We start from the raw sequence: 24,242 nt of genomic DNA on the forward strand, positions 1-24,242 counted from the left end.
TAAAGATTAAAGAGCCGTAAAGATCCGCTCGTGCATGCAGTGTGTAATTCGTAAAATACTATTAGAATGTCGTCCAGCTACTTTGCTCACGTAATGTCGGCGGTCGTGATTCTTCCCCTCAAGCAGCCGTGGTCAAAAAGGAGGAGAATATCTTAGAGTTTATCGAGGTAAAATGAGGAAGCAAAACGAGTGGAAAGAAAATTTTCAGTTTCTAGTCTATGGTACGAAATCGAAGAAATGTTTTAACAAGCTTTTGAATGCTTCAATTTTTGTCTTATATAAGGAAAAATTATAAACTTCTGGCTTCTGAATTTAGTATAGCGGCTCGCAGCACTTTCCTACCGAGTGTTTTACTATTCGCGAAAGAAAGTACCGCGGCCGGCATTGTTTGTAAACACATATCGCACACAAGCTGCGGTTGTTTCTCCCCGCACTGGACGCGGTGGGCGGTACTTGCACTTGTGGTATTTTTTCATCTTACACCACAGTACTCGTTTTCTACCTATTCAGTTCAGTTCAAGTAATTTAAGAATCACATCTGATTCACGTACCAACGCCGCAAGATCAAAATATCGTAACGGAGATCAAAATATTGGGCGCTTAAGCATAGGTCAACCAGATAGGCGCGCCTCTAGAGCAGCGCAGCTTAACATACTCGGTTCTGGGCCCCTGAGAACATAAAAAATCTGTGACAAGATCTCCGCATTGAAATTTGAAGCATATGAACATCCCTTTACATCCGGTACGCTGGTAGAAGCCAGTAGGTTGTTGTTTCGTATTTTCCCTTAATAGCCAGCACGCCTCTTTCTTCGACCATGAACTGGGTAAATTGTTCCAGAAGAAGTTGACTATCTGGGCTGAGATGGATACGGCCTGGCAAACCGTGACTGCACATTCTGGAGGCCATGTTAACTGTGTCCCCAAATCTAAAACAGAGTCGAAATTCTGGATAAGGTGCTTGCACAACAATAAGAGGTATGGTCACTTGTATCGTGTAAGGACAACTGATCTGAATTAAAAACCTATTGAGCAGTAAGCTGCTTTCATAACCAGAATGCAATGTAAGAGGAAGCTTACATACAAGCAATAACGGGGTCGTTTTAGCCCCATTAATCCTGCAGCACAGGGACCTGTAATTTCAACAATGCGTAACTCGCACCCAGATAAATACGTCATTGACGCATTACCCGAATGAATTCCAGTCTTGAAACATAAGCTTTGTAGAAAGGTCAGCTGGGGTTGAAGGGTCACAAGCTTTATGGCAAAGACAGCAATACGCTCGATATGGTTACAGCCGATTCTTTCTGGTACTCCGCTAGCCACCTGCAGAATTGCTTATAAGATCTTGTGCAGAATTGCAATCGATTATCGGGGATGCGGATTCCAGAAAAAAGGACATAAGCACCATTTCGCTTGCATTACCATAAACGAATCACTGATTGCCTCCACTTTATAAACGTCGCACTCGGTTGTCAGTTTGTCGATACAAATTTCAGTTGCCGAGATAACAGCAATGGCCGTTTCTGGTGGATTGTTCTTAGCAAAATCAGCGAATCCATGCAAATCAGTAAAGAGGATTGTGGTGCATTCAAAAAATTCAGGTAAGATCCTTTCACCGGCTCGAAGCTGTTGGGCGATCGATCTAATATTATGCAAGCAAAGTGATTTACAACAACTTTTCTTGAAAATTACTAGTACCCGTTGCTCTGGTCACTGGTACCGTGGTAAAATCTGATTGATTATTGCGTTGCATTTTTCCGTTTCTTCCATTAGTTCGACGGTCCGCTTCGTGACTTGGTACTCTAGTTCGTTCGAATAACTTTCCATCCTGGCACATATTTGGTCAAAAAGCGTCGTATTTTTTTCCTGTGCAGCCAACAGTGGATTAATTGTGGCCAGCGCACGGATAAGACTTTTTATATTCGGTCGCTGCAGCGGATCCTGAGCGATGCACGACCGTAATATCACTTCGAAGTCAGGCAAACACAAGAAAATTGTGCCAGGCAAAATTTCTTGAAGGCTTTGGTTAGCTACATAGATTGTTGGAAGGCTGATGAAGCATCCACTCACTGAATCCTAATTATGCGTAATGAGTACTTCGAAGTAGTGCTTACCTTGGGCATGCGCTCTGATCTGCTCTAAAAGCTTTCCCATTGTCAGTATGTCAAGCAGGATCAGACCGCAGGAGTAAATGTCAACCATTTCCCAGGACTTGTTGTCAAGCGTGTTTCCTGTTTCGGGTGGTGACCAGTAGAAGGATTCCCAAATTATGTTTTCACATACTGCTGTACTAAGGTCTCCACAAGCCGTGTGTAAACTTCGTCGCAATTTGTCAGAAGCGAGATGCGCTAGCTTAAGGGAAAAATGTTTATCCACCCAGCAAGTCAAGACGCTGATTCGTCCATGGAACAGCAACGAGGAAGTGTGGATATACCGTACTGCCTGAAACAGCCAAACTGTCTGCCGAAAGGTCGCAACAGTTTTTGCGTGTAAACACTGGAATTGTAATGATAACCGGCATTTTACTTGGAGAAAATCGTGAGCCAGGGAAGTCGGCAGTGAAGCGTCCCTGCTAGCATAGCTGTCGAATATGTCCGGCAACGCGCCTCGTGATGGGCACTCCATTACTGCCGAGATCCAGTAAATCCCTTTTGAAGATTTTGTTATGGCAAGTCCAGCAAACTGGCAAATATTGATATGCTCCATTCTGTTTAACTACATCAAAACACTGTAAATCTACAAAGGGTTAACATTAAAAATGTGAGCGAACACATCTCATTCAGCTACCTTTTGAAGCAATACCAACAGTTCGTTATTACCCGAAATGTCGGGAAAAACAATTGGCTGGTTCCGATTGCATAATTTCCATCCCATAACTGGTTTGGTTTTGTATGTATCGAAAATTACGGCGCTGCAGAAGCTCTGTAAAAACAGCTTCCTAAAATAAACACAAAGATACTTTTAACTGGCTCAGTCTGATTGTACTCGTGTCCAGCTAAAAGCCGCAGGGAGTTCTCTGGAGTGTTGGGAGATTTGGTCGGCATAGATTCTCGACAGCAGAGATCGGCAGGACGCTACTAGTCGATTAGTTGGTTCTTGCAGTTGGATTTGCCACCATGGATCGTGTAGCAGTTGGTAATTAGCTTTGAGTTTTCTGTATCTGTAGTCAATTTAATAAAGATTTAGGTTAGTATACAAAGTATTATGGCTTTAGGCTATTAGCTTTAGATGATAAAAAGCTTTAAGTTATACTCGTATGCATTTTACAGGCATAACTCGTACTCTAGTTACTTATGATAAGCGCCGTTCAAGTAAAAGTTACGATCAGTGGTTATTACAGTACTGGGTGCCCATTTGTGCAGCACCAGGCGGTTGACAGTGATGGTTTAGAAATACAAAGTCGGTTTATTTTGAAGGCGGTTAAAAGTCTAGAGTAGTTAATTTATTACAAAGTTCTTCCCCGTACTGCATTCTGTAGCTCTATAAGAGCTATGGAATACGTACACAGCTTCGTCGTATAGTTTTCCTATGTGTTTATGAAAAAATACTTTTAAACTCAGGTAAGCGGAGATGAGTCGGCGCGCCCATGCGACACTATTGGCGTCCCTTGCACGAGATGGGTTAAAAACCTGTTTTATGATCCAGAAAAAATCGAGTACTTACGCAATTCCTCCTACTATCATTATGCCGACAGCCAGACAGAGACTTGTGGAAATTGTTGTTAGCAAGTAAGAGGAACGGTTGTCACCTAAAATTAATAAGACATATCTTTCAAAATACTATTTTTTAAAGGGATTAATTTTTCCTAACATTGCTTACTTTAAATAAAACAACTGCTCGCACCAAACAATAGCGAGAAGAAGCTCTCGTGGCTCCTGTGACCCACGACTTGGGGGCTGCCGATCACGATGAAAAAGGTTCCCCCCAATTGTTAGGATACATGAGGAAATATTTAAAATGCAATTATTTGAAACTACTTTGAATTATTTATTTAAAAATGAGTGAGCGTTTATTTCAAAGGTGATAGTTATATTTGTACTTCGAATGCCACGTCAAGGTATTCCAATCATTCATAGAATAAAATAATACAAATATGGGAAAATTTATCTTTTACCTGTTACATGACAACGTGGCTTTTGATTTAAATATCCGCAATACGGCTCGTTGGGAGGAGGAAATGAACTGTTGACCCACATTAGCAATCGTGTCATCTCTGTTAAAACTCCTGTTTGGCCGAATTTGTACAACAACGGCTGTGCACATACAAAAGCAGGAGCAAGTGTTTTCCGACAAAATTGCCATTGCAGAACGGCGGTTGAACCGTACTGACCTCGCGACTCCCGTTAGCGTTGAAAAAAGATACCACGAAGTCACTGCGCCTCTGCCCTTCGCTGTCTAAATACATGCTGTGGCCAAAGTCGTCGTTAAATGTTCGATTTGATAAACGCTTTGCTAATGCGACACCGCTCCAGTCAGGTCTTTTGCCCAAAGCTATTGTATCGTTGATGACCTAGGATAATACACATTTTTAAAGGACTGCTCACAGAATTACAGATTCAAATCTGGAGAATTTCTTGGGACTATCACAACGTTGCCAGAAAGCTAGAAAGATCGTACCTCTGCTATTGCAAAGACGGTCATGTAGCTGCTGAGAATAAGGATATATGGCTGGCAAATAAAAAAGGCCGTTCAAAGGCTAATATCGTACTGAGCCGCGTGAGTTTGGAATTACTACCTGGTTTTTTATTGGGTATGTGTAATTGTAATGTTGCTCCGTTCGTCGGAGAAATTCCTTACCGAGATGCACTTGGACGCTAATATTCTCGGCATTCTCAACTGGATTCACAATTAGGACCGAGTGGAAGGCTTGGAGGAGCACCTTCCACCACCAAAGTACTAAGTAGTGCATCACAGAGCCTACTGCGTGCTGTGTGTTTTTTGTCACAGTTATACGATGCTGGTTACAGAATTGCGACTTACTAGGTCATTTACGCCAACTTTCCGCCAGGTTATTGGGGGAAACCGGTTATTTTCTTCCAGTATATACACCTGAAATGATATATTAAAACATTCGACATAGTATGCACGAAAAGATTACATTTAAAACAGTGCACATAAAGACCGACTTACATACTCTCCATTTGTCATGTTGAATGAATAAGCAGTCAACTGCGTTAAATTTCGTCTTGTTAAACAACAAAAAATGGCTGCCAGAATAAGTTTTACCAGAAAGTCCTGCAAGCCCGGTTCACCTCCAAAGTAAAGTACCACTAGTAATTACAAAAACGACTAAGTTGAAATTGCTTCCGGGTGGGAGGGGGATCAACACCTTACCTCTGCTTGTAGCACGGACGTTGTCGAGAATCGGTTGAAAGCCAGTGAAAGAACCTGCTTTTGTCTCTATATTCCTCACTATGCTAACGATGTGTTTCTCGTACTTGACAATGTTCAGAAACGTTGATGCTAACGTAAAATGAAACGGAGGAGAGCTGCTGTCAATGATAACTGTTATGGAAGTCCAGTTATACTGGTTCAAAATTTCCACGAATAGTTCAGCATACTCGGACATTAAATAAGTGTTGGTGGATATTCGGGTTTTGTATAAACTGCGGCTCCTTAAGTCCGAACCAGGCGAGCCACTACCAAAATTAATAAGAGAACTGTGGCTTCTACATATAATGAAGAAATTTGTGTCATTTACTTACGACGAAACCCACAATGTATTCCACTGTGTAAGGAAATAAGGAATCTCCAAATTTTCGGCACATGCTGCAAAACGTTTTAATTATGATCCGTAAATTCAACATGACCATCATTAATGTGACTGTAAGTTTGTAACCGAATGTATTTACCCAGTATGAAGTATATGGTGAAGCCGCGATAATTTCTTTGACAATAATGCCATTCAGATAACATTGCGATGGCATTGCTAGTGACTTCTTTACATCCCGGCTGTCCAATAAAGTGCAAACGAAATTGCATCATCCCGTTATACTTCGCATTCACGCGTTCAACGGCTAAGGTAAAGCCTGGCCCAACATACGGCAGATCCTGAAATCCTTGCGTGGATGAATCACCTATTACTACCAAGCTAACATTTAACACAGCGCTTTGAAAGATCTTGTCAGGATGGGATGAGAGCATAGCAATAGGAATAGAGAATAAAATTAAAGAAAGCGTGGCTGCTACACAGGATATCGAAGTTTTACGCATTTTTCTTGCAGTAAAATACATTTTTGCCCTTAGGATCGGGCATGGATTACTCATTAATTTTTAGAAAACCAAAATGGCATAGCGTTAGATAGAGCAAATTGAAAAATTATCCTTCCTGTGACCCTGTCACTGAACATGTATATCATCGACTGAATCAGCCAGATTACAAGAGCGATGTATTGTATGTATTATGTGCCGGTGTGCGTGGCTTTGCGTGCGTGCGGTCCTTCAAGAAAGGGCCATGAATAGATGGCGTTAGAACCCTTTCAAAATGGATGAGCAGAGGAAAAACAGAGTAGCGCAAAATGTCGGTCAGGATTTACAATTCCTTCGGTTGTAGAGTGCAAAATGGAAATGATGTTTCAACGTTAACAATCGTACGTACAGGCCCACAGGACCCAACGGGCACTGCAATGCCCAGAGGATTCCGAAAAATAGAAATCTGGTACAGTAAGTTCGTATCATAGCGTGCCGGCGGCGATATGCTTATAATGCTTTGATCAACTAAATACGCAGTCTTAGTAATTGTTACAAGGCGAACAAGCACAGGCCTTGTTATTCATAAACATTTCGCAGAAAGGCTTTCAGGTTTCTCTCTTTTGAGTGTAACAGTGGTTTTTTTACTGCTATTTGAGTCTTGATTGTTTTGAGTGGACACTGACAGTACGAGTATCCGAGAAAATATCCAAAAAGTACAGGTTACGAAAATTATTATGAAGAGCAAGGTTAATTACAGCATTAAAGTGTTACAAGATAACAAAATCCGTAAATCGACGTCATCTCGCAACTCCTGTTTGCTTTGGAAAAAAGATTGGGCTGCACCGTGAAATCTGCACCTTTAACGATAAGGCAAAAATTATAGCAATACGGAAGGACAACCATAAAAGCTAAAGGCTTGCACGGATTGCACACAGTTTACCAAAGAAGATCAACAAAACCATTCGTAATTTATAACATTTTAGAACAGTTAACATTTTTTAAACTCGTAGCATAGCTGCTGTAAAGTTATCAGCGCCGCACGTACAATTGTACCACAGCTTTAATTTCGGTTTAATTCAGGAGGTCAGATTTAATTTCGTTTTTGAAGTTGTTTATGCTTAAGCCTGAGCGAACCAAGTACTTTTTATTAACACCGCTTGCGTAGCGGACCTTAGTGCAGACTAAACGGTTTTGATAGTACTGTACATATAACCATTGCCATTAAAATATGTGGCAACTGCAAGATTTTCACACTTAAGAATGCAAACGTTCATTTATTTCTGGGGAAACGGAAGAAGCCAGTAGGTTGCTATTTCATATTTTCCTTTGATAGCCTGCAGTCCTCGTGCTTCGACGATAAACTGACTAAATTGCTCCAGAAGAAGTTGACTCTCCGGGCTGATATGGATACGCCCTGGTAAACCGTGGCTGCACATTCTGGAAGCCATGTTGACGGTATCACCAAATCTAGCGTAAAGTGGACAAGTTGTGGTCTAGTGAGAAACTGCTCTTTTTAGGCATAGGTAAATAGTACAGTGTGTTCAGTCGTGTAAAGATTTTAAATCTGAATTACGAGTACTGCAAATACTTACACATTACTAGCGGAAGTATAAAATATAAACTACCGTACTTTAAGACATGTAAATTACGGGAAAATACGTACAGGCAGTAACGAGGTCGTTTTAGTCCCATTAATCCCGCAGCACAGGGACCTACAACATCATTATTCTCCTACTCAAACTACAATAGCTTAAATGTGTCGATGGCGAGATACCCGAATGAATTCCAGTCTTAAACCGAAGATTTTCCAGAAATGTAAATTGCGTCTGCAGTTCCACCAGCCTTGTAGCAAAACTCGCAATTCGCTCGATGTGTTTTATTCCTATTCTTTCTGGTATTCCGCTAGCCACCTGCAGAAAGATTCTATTAGCGCAATCAATTTTGCAGATTCCTGAAAGAGGGTATAAATATTAGTCTGATTGTAATACCATGAACGAATCATTGACTGCTTCCACTTTATACACGTCGCACTCCGTTGTGAGCTTATCTATACAGACTTCCGTCGCTGACGTAACAGCAATCGTCATCTCGGGTGCGTGGATCTTTACAAAGTCAGCAAATCCATGGAGATCAGTAAACAGAATCGTGGCGCATTCAAAGAACTCAGGTAGAACCTTTTCACCGGCTCGTAACTGCTTCGCCACAGACCTAAGCAAGAAAACTAGATTTCCGTCATAATAAATAAGGGTGCAGTTCAGCTGTACCGTGGTAAGAATTGGTTAATAATAGCGTCGCATTTATCCATTTCCTCCATTAGTTCGCTGGTCCTCTTCGTAACTTGACATTCCAGTTCAGCAGAATAACCTTCCAGTCTGGCATAGATTTGATCGAAGAATGTACTCGTAGTTTTGTGCGAATGTGGAGACAGCATAGGAGCCAGCGCTCGGAGAAGACTTTTTATGTCTGGTCGCTGGGGTGAATTAAGAGCAATACAAGACCGCAGTATCACTTCGAATTCGGGCAAGGACGATAAAAGTGTTCCAAACGAAAGTTCACGAAGACTTCGGCCAGCTACATATAAAAGTGAAAGTCTAATGTAGCTAAACGCTCACTTTGGATGAAACCGGTAGAGCTTCTTACTTTTGGTGAGCGATCTCACGCTTTCTAGAACCCTTCCTTTTGTCAATATGTCAAGCAAAACCAGACCGCTGGAGTAAATATCAACCATTTGCAATAACCTGCTATCATGACTGCTTCCGGTATCGGGTGGTGACCAGTAGAAGGATTCCCAGACAATATTTTGACACACTCCTGTACTTAGAAATCCACACGCTGTATGCAGATTTTGTCTCAACCTGTCGGAAGCAAGATGCGCTAGCTTAAGTGTAAAGTGTTTGTCGACCCAACAGGTCAAGACGCTGATTCGTCCATGGAATTGTAGCGAAGAATTATGGATATATCGTACTGCCTGCAATAGCGAAAACCGGAAGCAGCAGTTCCGCAGTTAACAACCTTAGGACCACATTAACTTTAACGTACTTTGAGATAATCATGAGCTAGACAGGGAAGTAGTGCCGCGTCCCTGCTAGCGTAGCTGTCAAATATGTCAGGCAACGCGCCCCGTGAAGGGCACTCTATTACTGCCGAAATCCAGTAAATCCCTTTAGAAGATCGTGTTATGGCAAGTCCGGCAAACTGGCAAATATTGAGGTGCTCCATTCTGCTCAACTGCAGCAGAATGCCGTAATTTTAAAGTTCAAATTCGGGATTTTAATCGCAAACAAATGATTACCTTTTGAAGCAGCACCAACAGTTCATTATTTTCCGAAATATCGGGAAAGCCAACTGGCTGGTTCCGATGGCACAGTTTCCAGCCCATAACGGGTTTGGTTCTATATGTGCCGAAAACTACGGCGCCACAGAAGCTCTGTAACAAGAAAGACAGCGTCGATGATTTTTGAAAACATTTTTAACTGTTTCACTCTGTTGTACTCGAGTCCAGCTAAAAGTTGTAGGGAGGTCACTGGACTCGTATGAGAAATGATCCGAATAGATCTTCGAGAGAAGAGAACGACAGGATGCTGTTCGTCGATTATTTGGTTCGTGCAGCTGGATTTGCCACCACGGATCTCGGAGCAGTTGGTATTTAGCCTTAAATTTGTTATATCTACAATAAATCAACTTTTTACATAACAAACATTTCCTTTGCATCACTTACCTTCATTTCTAAGAAATTAAACGACTCTCTTAAAAATCAATTCGGTTTAGGTGCTTCGACAGAACCGTTGCGGCTCCTGTTACCCCAACAACTCCTCTATGCGTAACGGATTGAAATACTAATTTCAAAGGAAAAAATGCTTACGCAATCCATCCTATTATCATTATGCCGACAGCAAGACAGAGACTTGTGGAAATCGCTGTTAGCAAGTAGGCTGAGCGGTTGTCACCTAAATAATTTAACAAGTGCATCAGTCATAATACTAAATTATTTGTTCCGATACTAAATTTCATAAAAGATAAAAACGATTTTTATACACAGTACGTACTTGGTATAAGGCAGGATAGCTTCTGATTCAAATATCCGCAATACGGTTCGTTGGGAGGAGGAAATGAACTGTTGACCCACACTAATAACCGTGTCACTTCTAGTAAGTCTCCTGTTTGGCCAAATTTTCGCAACAACGGCTGTGCAAATACAAAATCAGAGGCTAGTATGTTTCAGAATACGTACTATCCACGGGCTGAGTATCCAGTGTCATCCAAATTACCTCACGACTTCCGTTAGCGTTGAAGAAAGAAACCGTGAAGTCGGTGCGCCGCTGTCCTTCGCTGTCTATATACATGCTGTTGCCAAAGTCATCAGTAAAAGTTCGATTCAGTAGAAGCCTTGCTAGTGCCACACCGCTGCAATTCGCTCTGTCGCCTGAAGTAATTGTATCGTTGATGGCCTGGAATAAAACAATTTTCCGAAAAAAAGTTTTGTTTTGAAACTTTTCGAAAGAAAGATAGCATTCGAATCATAGACCATTCTTTGACCAATGGACCATTCCAGTATTGCCCGAAAGTGGCAAACCTTACCTCCGCTAGTGCAAAGACGGTCATGTAGCTTCCGACAATAAGGGCATATGGCTGGCAAAGGACCGTACAAAAAAATTACAGACCGTATAAATGCAAAAGCATCAGACACCTGGCCCAACCTGGTTTGATATTGGATATGTGAAATTATAATCTTGCTCTGTTCGCCGGAGAAATTCCTTCCCGAGCTGCATTTTTGTGCCAACATTCTCGCTGTTCTCACTTGGATTCACAATTAAGACCGAGTGGAACGCTTGAAGGAGCACCTGGGGAGAATATTTTAGTCCGTATCGAAGTTTATACCAAGAGACGTAATATTTAAGAATCAACTAAACATCTTCTAGGAGCAAATCTGACTTACCGAATCGTTTCTGTCGCTATTCTGCCAGCTTATTGGTCGAAACATGTTATTCTCTACCAGCAGGTATACCTGCAATGGTATTTGCTGATATGTTAGAAACTACAAAAACGAAAATGTTCAGTCTCGTCTAACATCAGAGCTTACATATTCTCCGTTTGTCATGTTCAACATATAAGCGGTCCACTGCAAAAATATTCGTCAAGCAAAAACAATAAAAGTGGCTGACAGAACCAGTTTTACCAAAAAATCCCACAAAGCCGGTTCAGCGCCAAAGTACAGCACCACTACCAATCATGAGAATTAAAACGTTATGAAGTAATTTCCGGAGCAAGAAGGGTCAAACGGCTTACCTCTGCTTATCGTGCGGATGCTTTCAAGAATCGATCGAAATCCAGTGGAACCTGCCTTTGTCTCTATATTCCTCACAATACTAACGATGTGTTTCTGGCTTTTAACAATGTTCAGGAATGTCGTTGCCAATATGAAATAGAATGGAGGAGGGCTGTTGTCGATAATCACGGCTATGGAAGTCCAATTATACTTGTTCAATATCTCAAGAAACAGTTCAGCGCACTCGGACACCAAAAAAAAGTTGGTGGATATCCAGGTGGGGTATAAATCGCGACGGCGGATTTTGGGCCCGGCCGAGACTCTACCGAAGAAGAAAACGGTTTTCCCTTGATGGGCGAATATTTGTTACCCTTTGCTTACGTTGATATCCACAAAGTATCCCACTGTGTATGAAAATAAGGCATCTCCGTATCGTCTGCACATGCTGCAAATCGAATGTACAGGTAGTTTGATAGCGCTAACTATCACTAACCCAAAGCTGAAGATAACCTACATGGCACGATATAAATTGTGAGGTCGCGATCATTTCTTTCACGATAATGCCATTCAGATATCATTGAGATCGCATTGCTACCGACTTCTTTACACCCTCGTTTCCCAATAAAGTGTAAACTGAAATTCATCGCGCCGTTATACTTCGCGCTAACGTGTTCTACGGCCAAGGAAAGTGCCGGTCCCAGAAACGGCAGAGCTTGATAACCTTCCGTGGAGGTATCGCTTATTACCACTAAGCTGATGTTGAGCACGGTACTCTGGAGTCCCGCGTTAGTACAGGACGGCTGCAGCGATTGAGACCCAACGATATCAGTTAGAACACGAATTAAAATTAATAACGGCATGTTTTTCACAAATGATATCGACCTTACACGCATTTTTCTGCAACTAAAGACAAACTCCAGCCACTAGGATAGCTGGAGCTGTTGGATGTTGGTAACCAAGGCGGTTTAGAGTTAGAGATATTAATTTCAAGATTAACCATCCTATCCTTATCTTCAGTTAAGTGAGCCAAATTACAGAGCCGTCTTCTACAGTGCGGTCTAAGTTCCTTTCCTGTTCGTGGTTTGCGTGACGTTGCTGTTGCCATTCAAGGACAGAAAATGAATGGGTGGCTTTGGTGCCTGTTACGGATGGAAGAGTAAAAGACAAACATGTGAGTGGAATATAATATCGGCCGGGAATTGCTACCCCTTGATTGCGGGGAAAACAGTTGTTCGCATTGTACGATCGCTCGGGCAGCTCCACGACATCTTTTGGGCTGTAATACCCAGAGGATTCGCAAAATATTAAATTAGGACTGATTACTGCGTCGTCATGTTTATTGATGCTTTAATTAACCAATCCCGTGGTCATAATAACAGATAATCCTTACGATGCCGTGATTGTCATCAGAACGTAAACTTTGTTACTCAAAAACATTTCGCAGGAATCTAAGCATCCTCTGATTTTGTCATTTGAGTCAACAACCGGCCTACGTGACCTTTGGTTCTGAGTGCGCATTGAGTAGTCCGAAGAATAACATCAAGTACAGTATATTATTTGTAAAGAGTGAATGTCAAATTTTGCCAGTCCTCCTAATTAATAACCAACGGCTCAAGGGTTCTTTTACAAATTTAAGCGATCATGAAATCGTCAGGCTAACTTGTCGGTAGCAAGCGGAAATGAGACTGTATGTGATGAACGACGCTAAAAAGCAATAGCACTGGGACTTAAGTTGCAGTTACTGTATAATTGGAATTTGAAACATTTAAACGGTTGCCGAGTAATTTTGAAACGAATTTGTGGATGCATTCCAAATTACTATGAATTTAGTTATTTTGGTACAAGTAAAGTTAAGTACTGAAGCAATGACGCTGAATAATTTACAATTTCAATCATTTCGAACATTTATTATAAAGTATGAAGTACTGTACCTGCATGTACAATTGTACACATGGGTAGTAAGCCTAAACACTTTTTTTAACATCGCTTTTCATAACATCGCTAATACACGCATCGTGCCCAATCATTCAACTTCACTGTGATAAGGTTATGGCGGAAGAAGCCAGTATGTGGTCATTTCGTGTTTGCCCTTGATAGAAATCACTCCTCGTGGATTGATAGTGTAAAGACTGAAATTTTCCAATAATAACTGGCTATCGGAACTTAGATGAATGTGGTTTGGCAGTCCGTGGCTGCACATTCTGGAAGCCATGTTAACCGTGTCTCCGAACCTGTAAAGAACGTGGACACGCATTACCTACTGACCCATTTCCGATGCAATTAGGGTGGATTTTAATCCTTCCCCATAGGCTGTGGAGGTTGGTTTGTTATTAATTTTGTCTTCTCGAAATTCGATATTCGATTCTTTACAGCTTCGATCTTTACAGCTATTTCCAGTCTTCACATGCGCTTTGGTTCGAATTCTCAGTTGCATTTTTCTAACAACTAACAAGTAAGCTAGTGACGAATTTTTCGCGTACTGAAAGTTACATACAAACAGTAACGTGGCCTTTTTAGTCCCATCAATCCCGCAGCACAAGGACCTACAACCAGTTGCATCATGTAAACACCCTAAACAATCTGCAATTACATTTAAGGCAGTTTTAGAGCTTGCATAGGCAGGGGCACCAGCTCCGTACCGGAATGAAATCCAATTTAAACCGTAAGTCCGCGATAAAGGTCAACTGCGATTGAATTTTGAGTAGGGCTAAAGAAAATTCGGCAACTCTAGTAACATGTTTAGGTCCGACCCTATCTGGCAGTCCACTGGCTATCTGTACACAAATATTATTCATTTCCATTCAGAAAAAGTGTTCTCTTAGAAAATTTAAAACTGCTTACCACAAACGAATCGACAACTGCCTCCACTTTGTAAACATCACACTCCGTTGACAATTTGTCGATAAACGCTTCAGTAGCCGAGATTAGCTCTATTGTAGTCTCAGGTTGATGTGTCTTGATGTAGTCAGCAAAACCATACATATCGCTGAACAATATTGTTACACATTCGAAATATTCCGGTAGAACCGTTGCACCCGCTCGCAGCAGTCTTGCAATAGATCTAATTGCAAACCAAATCCGAATGGCAGTCAGAAACAGCTCGTGCGGGAATAATTTCTCATTACGTAATAAAACATGCATGATGTACCTTGGCAGGATCTGATTGATCATAACATCGCATTTATTCATTTCTTCTTTAAGTTCATTTGTTCTGGTCATGACTTGCTCTTCCAAGTCGTTGGAATAACGCTCCAGTCTCTTGTGTATTTTGTCGATCAGAGTAGATTTCCGTTTGTCCCTAACCAGTAACGGACTCACTTGGGCGAGCGTGTGACGAAGATTGTTTATGTCCGGCCGCTGGAACGGATCATCACTGACGCACGATAGAATTATGTTTTCAAATTCGGGCATACGCGAGTGAAGGAAAAGGTGCGGCCGGCTCCGGAGATGTTGATTTCCTATACAGTTACGGTATAATGCGATTTTTTGCGATTTGAGCTAAGTAGGTCATGTCACGAGTCGACATGATAGTTCTGTTAATCACCTTTTCTAGCAGCCCGAAGTCTGTTGTAAAAATCCCCCGTGCTCAATATATCATAAATTAAACCCGATGAGAGGATATCGATGTCCACTTTTTGCAACAATTTGCTCTCCGCTTTCTCGTTTAGTACGGGTGACGCCCAGTAGGCAGCTTCCCATATAGTATTCTGGCACTCAGTTGGTATAAGATTACTGCAGGCGTTGTTCAGATTCCGTTGCAATCTATCCGACGCTAAATTAGCGAGTTTAAGTGTGAAGTGTTTGTCCACCCAACAAGTCAAAATGCTTATTCGTCCATGGTATTAGAAAGTGGAAAAATGAATGTACCGTACTGCCTGCAATAGTTGAACCTTTGCCGATACCACTGCCACCACATTAAGAAGAGTACGTACTTCTAGGTAATCTAAAACCAGCGAGGCGCGTAACATTGGATCCTTGCTAGCAAAGCTGCCGAATATGTCAGCCAAAGTACCCCTTGAATGACATTCTATTACCGATGTGATCCAGCACATGCCTTTAGAGGACATTTTAATGGTCAATCCAACAAACTGGCATATGTTAACGTGCTCTATCTTTCTCAGCTAAAAAAATAGCAATAAAGCGTCTTGTCGATTTCATACATAGAATTTGCCTCATAACCGGTATAACAAATTTAGGGAGGCAACTTTAATAGCTAATTTTTCTTTAGTTGTCGCTTCCATGCTACTGTAGCAATGGCATAGAACTGTATAAAAGTCATTGATTGCTCAGTGTACATTTTACATTCCGCAGCAGAAGCAGAAATTCTTTGGAAGGGGAAATGTCGGCAAAGTTGATTGGACCCTTTTTACTGCAGATTTTCCAGCCCATCACCGCGCTATTCTTATGTAGCCCCAAAATGACGGCACTGCAAAAAATCTGAAAGGAACAATAACACAAGAATGGTCTGTCATTTTAAACGCTGTATGAACTATTGCTGCGATTACCGATGAGACGTTTGATGCACCGAAGTATATACGGGCTTCCGGAGGCACATACTCGGAGTAAAGTCCCCTTTGTTCGGTCAGTGTCAACGACGTTGAGAGATTTGACGCTGCTCGGCAACACTGTATTTCCTGGAGATGAACTTGCCACCATGGATCATGGATGAATTCATGTTTGGCTCTCAGTTTTATACGCCTGTAAAGGTTATTTTGTTTCGCCACGGTTCCATACTTTGATAACTCGTTAAGATCTTTAATTTGGAAAGGTCATTACTCACACTGCATATCCGATGAAAACTGCAATTAAACAACCAGTTGCTAATGTGAACGACAGGATGTATGTTGAATTGTTTCCTGAAAGATCAAAATTCTCGTTACTTTTCTACAAAGAAAACGTATACAGTGGGTAAAATCTTTGTGTAAAAAAATAAATATTACGAGTAAGTTTGATCACCCATGCAAACGTCTTATACAAGCGACAAGTAACGATAAGCACTTGTGGCTGTAGCTAACGATAAGTACATGTGTGCTACGAAGCGAGCATGCTACCAATTTCCAAAGAGCAACAATTACTTGGCGTGATACAAACCATCCGCTGATTTGAATATCCGCAACGTGGCTCGTTTGGAGGAGGAAAGGAATCGCCAACCCATGTCGTTAAATGCACTAGTTCTATTAGATCTCAAGATGCGCCAAGCTTTCGCAACACGTGCTATGAAATACGAGTAGAAGAGCAAAGCGGTAATATTATTACTGTGCTGCTGGAAATGGGCTACGAAAATGGTACTAAGCGTTACCTTGCGTGTTCCGTTTAGGTCAAAAAAAGACACCGTAAAATCGGTACGACGTTGCCCTTCTGTGTCAATATACATACTGTTATCAAAGTCATCGGTGAAAGTTTGGTTGAGGAAACGCTGAGCCAGAGTCACCCCCCTCCAGTCCCTGTTGGTCGTTATTGTGTTGTTAATTGGTAATGATCTGAAATGTGTAAGTTGGGGTACCGCTGCAAATAGCAAGCACGTGGTATCAGAATTTTCTGATCCACAATGAAATAATTCCGATTCTACCTGTGCGAGTGCAAAGATAGTTGTGTATCCACTAACGATAAGGCTGTATGGCTACACACACAAGTAAAAATTAAAGACTTCGGCTGGCACAAGTTTACCACGGAAGGTTGACAATGCTATAATTTGTAGGCGCATCATTTGATTCGTAATTCCTTTTTAATGCAGTACGCTGTTTGCTATACACTCATACAGATACTTTAATGTAGAACACTCAGTTAAGTGACTGCAGGTGAATAAGGTTTTTGTGATGCTTTATGCGCAATGATTACAAAATGTCGGTTTTATTTTATGCGCTGAAGCTTATACAGTGCGGAGTACGCACGGTTACCTTACGTGATTAGACAGCGGATATGTAGAGTAAAAATCCCTCTCGCTGCGCCGGTAAAATTCTCGGCCAAGCTGTGTTTTGGAAACGTTGTTTTTGGGATTGTCAAGGGGATGCACAACTAGAACTGATTGGGACGCTTGCAGAAGGAACCAAAGAGAACCAGTAATAACTATTGTGCCGGTGACAATTATGTTCCGGTTTATTGAGTATGGCGTTTTCCAAGTTAAGGTATATTAATTGGCGAAACCTCGCCCATATGCGCTGTACTCGAGTAATGAAAGAAACTGCACAAATACATAATTCTCGTAATAAGTACTAATAACGCTTCAACGTCGTTTGCAACGGGGCGAAAGCTCTCAATCGGTACTTAATTTCTTAGACAAAGACTACGTAATTAACAAGCTGCGCTGCCCGTAACAACAAGCTGCGCTGACAGGGACTACGTAATTAAATTGAGCAATTACGTCAATTAGATTTATCGGTTGCAAAAGTTTTATAAAATGTCACTGAAACTAAACAAAAGCTTATGTCTCTAGCGAATGCGGCTTACCAGGTCATCTTTATCACCAGCCTTCCAATGAAATGGGCGAAAAAGGTTATTTTCTGTCAGAATGTAAACCTACAACCATAGCGTCGTATGGGAATGACGAAATATAATGCACACTGCACAGTAAAAGTTCACGACAACATTTTACCCTGCTATTAAACAACATTATGATAGCATAAAAAATGCGACTCGTTTCGTTAAACTCACATATTCTCCATTTGTCATGTTCAGAGACGCTGCTGTAACCTACAGAAAGCTTCTTTAGGTAATCGCACACTTGACTGAAAAATGCAAACAATAGTTTTTTTTACCAGAAATTCCCGCAGAATCTTCCCGATTCCAAAGTAAATTACTACTAAATTACAAAGCCTAGATATACTCAACATCAACTTTACGAACGTGTTTTGCGGCTAATTGCTTACCTCTACTACTTGCACGAATATCATCTAAAATTGATCCAAAACCACCGAACGGACGCCCTAGCTTTGCGTTAATTTCTCGAACAGAATGTGTTATGTGTCTTTGACCTTTTAGATTGACGAGAAATACCGACATCAGGACGGCATAAAAGGGAGGAGAGCTCGGATCGGTGACCACCGTAACAGATGTCCAGTTATATTTATTAAGGATGTCGATAAATAATTCAGCGCACTGGGACACCACGAAATAGTTTGTGTTCAGTCCTGTTGGATATGATACGTGCTGATTTGAAGCAATAGGAGCACCGGCCCTAAAAAATCATGTAGTACTTTTCAACAAATGGGAAGTGCGGTTCTTCAAACTGGGTCTACTAGTTTTATAGCTCTTACATACGTCGAAAGCCATAAAATGTCCCATTGAGTGTAGAGTCGCGCCATCTCCGCATCTCCACATCCTGCACACCCATTAAAAAACATCACAGGAAAATAATTAATTACAACCCAGGTTGTTGTTATTACCTAGTACAATGGACGCGAGAAGGTTGTTCTCGTTCTTCTTCCTGTAATACCATTCAGCGGTCATCGCCACAACGTTGCCCATGAGGTCTGTACACATCCGCTCTTGATTAACGTCCAAACTGAAATTTATGGTAGTGTTATATATCTTCTGAACCCGCTCAACGGCTAAAGAAAACCCCGGTCCTGTATATGGTAGCGCCATAAACCCTTCTTTTGTATCGGTAACGCCTATTATAACCAGGCCAACATTCACAACTCCATTTAATTTCGGGCTTTCGGTGGACGATAGCAATGTACGAACGCACGCAGCGATATCAAGAATGATACATGAACACAACAGAACGGTAGTTCTTTTTGGTATCATGGATAGTCATTAATTATTGCATTTAGGTAATTACAAACTGCACTGCTGTTCTAAGGGAAACGTTTTCTGAACGGCCATAAATTCCACGTGGTTGTGCGGGGGGAACGCATAAGTGCTGGCTTTCAGCGTTTGGTAAAATTCCAACTAACTAAGACACCAAGTGCTGTTCTGTTTAAGTGCAAAATTCTTTACGCAATATTCGGACGACAAAGCAGTAGGAGGGCAAATTAAAATAGGGACCTAGGACTGTCACTGCTTCGTTTGTGAATGTGAATTTTTCGAAAAAAGGCGTCTTCTGTTCTTAAAATTAATATGAGTACTTAATGAAGCTTTCTCTCTTGGATAATGTTGGCCTGTTCACTGCGGGGAGGAAGTCATGAGACGCACGTCAATAACCAAATAGATACAGGAAAAACAAAATTACGCTTTAATGAGCCCGTATGGTTGATTTAATTCTCTTTAATGAATATTAGCTCTTCTTCTAGTGCGTATTCCTTGGGGACAATCCAAAATCTTTGATAGCAACAGCCACTCATTAATTCATATTGCATAACAGCACCTCGTTCTCGTGACAACACCCAGTCATGGCAGAATTAACAGACCTTTGTAAATTGTATACCTGCCAAGGAAACCAAGTTTGACCATTTACTATATAAATGCACTGGCAAAGATCGGGTAAATTATTATGCTTGTGAATAACGTTCTTGAACTACCGTAGCTAACCGCACTTCGAAATGTATCATTTGCAAAAGCATTTGATGTACAATAATTAAAAGTTCGATCGTTTAACAACCACTTTTAATAGCAAAATGCAGTCCAAGAAGTGCGCCCTTGAAACTTTCGCCGCTGCATCGAAAACTTATCACTTGAAAATTATGAAATTATTTGCTTTGTATGTATACATTTATACAGAGTATGATCCGTCGCCACCATACAGATGCGCCCAGCAGCGCCAGCTAAATTGGGCATCCCATTGATCCCCAGCCCCGCATCGAAATCATCCCCGCACCGATCTGAAATGCGGTACGCATGTTAACCAACGACTGACATGGTAAAAACTGCAGTACACACCCTGTTCAATCTGAAAACGTGTCCAATTCGAAAACTTTATTTAAATATTATTAAAAAATATATGCATGTAAAAACGATTACCTTCGTAAACTGTCAAGTAGATTGGTTTGTTGCTTAATTAAGCAAACTACATACGTATATGCATGTGAAAGGTGTTGACACTTGACAGACGATTACCAAACTTTAAAAGGCTACCATAAAGGATCAAGAAACATCATGTTGAGACTGTCCTAGCTTCTGCTGTAATTGTCTAAGCTAACCTTTGCGCGCTCGCAAGAACGGTGTTTATTTTACCGCTTTAATTGACTAACCAGGCAGCATTCACTCACCAAAAAAACGCTTCGAAAAATTTAACCGGTTTTGTGTCTATCGACTATCAATAACAGGACAGGGGATTAATCGCTGTTTACGAGTAGAATATATAAGCTCTAACATGGAGCAGAAGATTGATAAAGCAGAAGAAACGATAAAGCAGCAGATCGTAGGAACTTTTGTGGAAAGTTCCCTCTGCCTTTCGGTGGTCCGATAATATCGCAACCAAATCATCAGAAACTACTCTGTACAGAAAGAATGAATTTTTTTCGTCGCATATCGCAGTCCAGTCATGATGTCTTTTATGTACAGAGTAGTATACCTATATTACAGCAGACGAAGAATTATACTGATGTGAGCGTGCTTAAATTTGTTAGTGACAATATTGTGGAAGAAGCCAGTAAGTTATCATGTCATCTTTTCCTTTTTTCGCTTGCAGTCCTCTTGTCTCGACAGAAAACTGGCGGAAGTTTTCCAAAAGTCGCTGGCTGTCCGGGCTTAAATGAATGTGCCCTGGCAAGCCGTGACTGCACATTCTGGAAGCCATATTGACAGTGTCACCAAACCTGTCACAAAACCAAGCTAAAAACGTCTGGCTACATCATATTGTGCTGCTCTAAATTTTCTTTCGCCGGATGCCGTTATATGTATTCGTATCTGCATATGCTGTACAACGATACGCGTCCAAGAAGTCAAATCGCAATGTGCGAAAAGAGGAAACTAGAAGCAACCCTGTGTTATAGCTGGAAGAGAAGAAGCTTCCTAACTGGTAAAATGAAAAAAAGTAATTCTGATAACCTTTACGTACAGGCAGTAACGCGGTCGTTTTAGTCCCATAAGCCCGGCGGCGCATGCACCTATAAAATTTAATAGGTAAGAGCAATCATGGAAATAAATCTGCCACTGATAACCAGACATAAAGTTTCCGTCTACCGGAAGAAAACCATACACGTATACCGGAGTGTATGCCAATCTTAAATTGTAAGTTCTGTAGAAAGGTCAGCTGAGGTTGAACTTCCATTAGTCTTGTCGCAAATCCCGCGATCCTTCCAATGTGGTCCTTTCCGATTCGCTCTGGCAGTCCACTTGCTACCTGTACACGGAAGTCCGTAAGAGACGTAAAGGTGAACGCTAATGCCACTGCATTTCACCATAAAACATTATTTTTTAGTATTTTTTTGCAGTCCACTACAAATAGCCTAATGACTGTATAGCACCACTAAACAGACATTGACGGTTTTTCTGTTAAAGATAAAACCAGTTGGCTTTTAAACCTGCGATTACCATAAAGGAATCCATTACTGGCTCCACTTTGTAGACATCACAGTCCGTTAACAGTTTATCAATAAAAGCTTCCGTGGATGAGATCAAGCAAATTGTCACCTCAGGCGAACGACTCTTGATAAAGTCAGTGAACCCAAACAAATCAGTGAACAGAATTGTCACACATTCAAAAATTTCGGGTGGAACCTTTTCTCCGGCCCGCAGCTGCTTTGCCACAGATCTGCATTGGAAAATATTTTTAAAAAGCGGAAATGCTATTCAAGAAGACAGCGTATTTGCCACACACTACACAGTACTTTGGAAGAAACTGGGAGATGAGAGCGTCACATTTGTTCATTTCTTCCCTCAGTTCGTAGGTTCTGGTCGCCACTTGCCCTTCTAAGTCGACTGCATGACGCTCCAGTCTGTTGTAAATTTTGTCGAAAAGCGCTTTTCTGTTTTTATTTGGAGCCAGTAAAGGACTAATATTCGCCAGTTCATGACGAAGTCTTTCTAAATTCGGCCGCTGAAGCGGATCGGAGCTGAGACATAATCGAAGTATGTCTGGAAAGTCCGGAACACTCGAGCAAAGGTCGTAAATTATTGGCAGATTTTGATTTTCTGTAAATTCGTACGGGAAAGTTACGGCTATAATTCCTTGGACCCTGCATGAAGTATTTATATGCATTTCGACAGCAGCTTCCTCACCTTCAGTAGCTGTTGAGATTTTGGCGAAAATACTTCCCGCCGTCAGTATATCGTATATGATGAGACCAGATCAATAAATATCCACCATTTGCTGAGATCTATTGTCGGTGTTGACCGTTGTCCCGGGTGGCAACCAGTAGACGGATTCCCAAATATCGTTCTGGCACAAACTTGTGCTTAAATCTCTGCAGGTTTTAAATAGACACTGCCGAATTTTCTCGGATCCCAAATGAGCCACTTTAAAGGTGAAATGTTTATCCACCCAGCAGGTCAAAATGCTGATTCGCCCATGGTATTGTAAGGGTGAAAAATGAATGTAACGAACCGCCTGCAAATAAAAGAGTTGGTTTCGTCATCTCTTGCACGGAGATAAGATTTCGTACTTCAGTATAGTCAAGAATTAAGGAGCTTTTCATGGTCGGATCTCTGCTAACGTAGCTGTCAAATATGTCCGGCAAAGCACCCCGTAATGGGCATTCCATTACGGCGGAGATCCAGTGAATGCCGCTCGTGGATCTTGTTATGGTGAGTCCGAAAAGCTGGCAAATATTATTGCTTTCCATTCTGTTAAGCTATAAAAAGTTAAAAACAAAAATGTTAGTTGTATATAAACGCCAGCGGTGATTCAAACAAGACTGCAGTACCTTGCGTAGCAGAAGGAGGAGCTCTTTGGCGGGAGCAATATTAGAAAAGTTGATTGGGCTATTCCTACTGGCTATTTTCCAGCCCATCACCGACTTGCTCTTGAAAGATCCAAAAATGACGGCTTTGCAAAAGGTCTATAAAAATTAATAACTTACGGACTGAAGATTACTACAAATCAGTGCTAGGAAAATGTTGACTTGCGCGTGATAAGGCAACTGCGCCGTGTAGCGTGTGTGACTCTAGTGAAAAGTCATCGAAACGGGGTTTTTTCCCCTCTGCAGCCGCCAATGAGTGACGGGATATTGCTCGGCGTTCTGATGTATCCTGTAGATGCACTTGCCACCAGGGGTCATGGAGTAATTCATTATTCGCTTTGTATTTAATGCGCCTAAAACGTCACTTACTATTTACGTATGTCAAAGGTTAGAAAGTTGCAAAAGGCATTATTTTTTTCGCGCTAAAAGTGCGCAGCACCGTAAACAATTATCCTGTTGCCCACCGAATTCAGGGTGTTTACTGTTTATTGTACTGTGCTTAATCGGGTGCTGGGCGAACAACTCGGCTGTATTCTATTTTACGAATTCCCTAAACTCATTAATCATATTTTTTTGTTAAAATTATTATTAAACAACGTTACTTACCCTGCACATCCCAAGATAATGATAACTCCGACCAGACTAGTTAAACTAGCCGACAGCACATACGCAGAGCGATTATCGTCTGCAACGTGCATAAAATGTGACCTTTCTTTAGCAAAAAAAACGAAGCAAAAAAGGCTGTACTGTTGTACATTTTACTCACCGGACGTACACGACAGGCTTTGCTTAAGATATCCGCAGTATTCCGCACACCGGTTTATTAGGTGGAGGGAAAGACACATTAGCGGCAGCCCATACTAGCAGCTTATGAACTTCTTCCAGACCCCCGATTTGGCCAATTTTTTTCAGCAAAGGCTGTACAGATAAAATACGGTGGTCCATACTTAAAAACCTGTATAAATAAACCTTACCTTCCGACTTCCATTTGCACTGAAGAAAGA

General features: G+C 41.4%; 5 protein-coding genes and 1 long non-coding RNA gene across 6 annotated transcripts; all 6 read right to left on the reverse strand.

The window, feature by feature from the left end:
• Nucleotides 1-733: 733 nt before the first annotated feature.
• Nucleotides 734-2,265, reverse strand: LOC129585273 (atrial natriuretic peptide receptor 1-like). Its single transcript, XM_055477897.1, has 6 exons — nucleotides 2,115-2,265; nucleotides 1,721-1,941; nucleotides 1,423-1,642; nucleotides 1,188-1,323; nucleotides 1,082-1,130; nucleotides 734-926 (listed from the first exon to the last, which is right to left on the reverse strand). Exons 1-6 carry the CDS (start codon nucleotides 2,121-2,123, stop codon nucleotides 734-736), a joined length of 828 nt encoding a protein of 275 aa, XP_055333872.1. The 5' UTR covers nucleotides 2,124-2,265.
• A 103-nt stretch (nucleotides 2,266-2,368) lies between these two features.
• On the reverse strand, nucleotides 2,369-4,772 carry LOC129585429 (uncharacterized). The gene is made up of 8 exons (XM_055478095.1): nucleotides 4,736-4,772; nucleotides 4,618-4,668; nucleotides 4,115-4,510; nucleotides 3,664-3,748; nucleotides 2,986-3,160; nucleotides 2,788-2,922; nucleotides 2,607-2,715; nucleotides 2,369-2,442 (listed from the first exon to the last, which is right to left on the reverse strand). Exons 3-8 carry the CDS (start codon nucleotides 4,209-4,211, stop codon nucleotides 2,369-2,371), a joined length of 675 nt encoding a protein of 224 aa, XP_055334070.1. The 5' UTR covers nucleotides 4,212-4,510; nucleotides 4,618-4,668; nucleotides 4,736-4,772.
• On the reverse strand, nucleotides 4,217-5,962 carry LOC129585430 (uncharacterized). Its single transcript, XM_055478096.1, has 6 exons — nucleotides 5,853-5,962; nucleotides 5,706-5,769; nucleotides 5,335-5,639; nucleotides 5,227-5,270; nucleotides 4,618-4,668; nucleotides 4,217-4,510 (listed from the first exon to the last, which is right to left on the reverse strand). Exons 1-6 carry the CDS (start codon nucleotides 5,914-5,916, stop codon nucleotides 4,217-4,219), a joined length of 822 nt encoding a protein of 273 aa, XP_055334071.1. The 5' UTR covers nucleotides 5,917-5,962.
• Nucleotides 5,963-7,372: 1,410 nt separating this feature from the next.
• On the reverse strand, nucleotides 7,373-12,462 carry LOC129585266 (atrial natriuretic peptide receptor 1-like). Its single transcript, XM_055477887.1, has 20 exons — nucleotides 11,973-12,462; nucleotides 11,840-11,903; nucleotides 11,479-11,780; nucleotides 11,369-11,412; nucleotides 11,273-11,311; nucleotides 11,129-11,197; nucleotides 10,890-11,033; nucleotides 10,771-10,821; nucleotides 10,461-10,640; nucleotides 10,239-10,377; nucleotides 10,055-10,139; nucleotides 9,685-9,859; nucleotides 9,485-9,619; nucleotides 9,232-9,420; nucleotides 8,833-9,160; nucleotides 8,457-8,763; nucleotides 8,181-8,400; nucleotides 7,967-8,102; nucleotides 7,856-7,904; nucleotides 7,373-7,659 (listed from the first exon to the last, which is right to left on the reverse strand). Exons 1-20 carry the CDS (start codon nucleotides 12,349-12,351, stop codon nucleotides 7,467-7,469), a joined length of 3,228 nt encoding a protein of 1,075 aa, XP_055333862.1. The 5' UTR covers nucleotides 12,352-12,462; the 3' UTR covers nucleotides 7,373-7,466.
• Nucleotides 12,463-13,613: 1,151 nt separating this feature from the next.
• Nucleotides 13,614-14,307, reverse strand: LOC129585277 (uncharacterized). Its single transcript, XR_008689999.1, has 3 exons — nucleotides 14,098-14,307; nucleotides 13,953-14,001; nucleotides 13,614-13,689 (listed from the first exon to the last, which is right to left on the reverse strand). It is a non-coding gene; the product is annotated as an uncharacterized LOC129585277 (long non-coding RNA).
• A 2,171-nt stretch (nucleotides 14,308-16,478) lies between these two features.
• LOC129585274 (uncharacterized) lies at nucleotides 16,479-19,020 on the reverse strand. Its single transcript, XM_055477898.1, has 7 exons — nucleotides 18,841-19,020; nucleotides 18,716-18,776; nucleotides 18,325-18,632; nucleotides 18,214-18,257; nucleotides 18,110-18,148; nucleotides 17,906-17,974; nucleotides 16,479-16,938 (listed from the first exon to the last, which is right to left on the reverse strand). Exons 1-7 carry the CDS (start codon nucleotides 18,935-18,937, stop codon nucleotides 16,924-16,926), a joined length of 633 nt encoding a protein of 210 aa, XP_055333873.1. The 5' UTR covers nucleotides 18,938-19,020; the 3' UTR covers nucleotides 16,479-16,923.
• Between the last annotated feature and the right edge of the window lie 5,222 nt (nucleotides 19,021-24,242).

This window comes from Paramacrobiotus metropolitanus, unplaced genomic scaffold (genome assembly GCF_019649055.1).
Source record: "Paramacrobiotus metropolitanus isolate TYO unplaced genomic scaffold, Prichtersi_v1.0 Parri_scaffold0000016, whole genome shotgun sequence".
Lineage (NCBI taxonomy): Eukaryota > Metazoa > Tardigrada > Eutardigrada > Parachela > Macrobiotidae > Paramacrobiotus > Paramacrobiotus metropolitanus.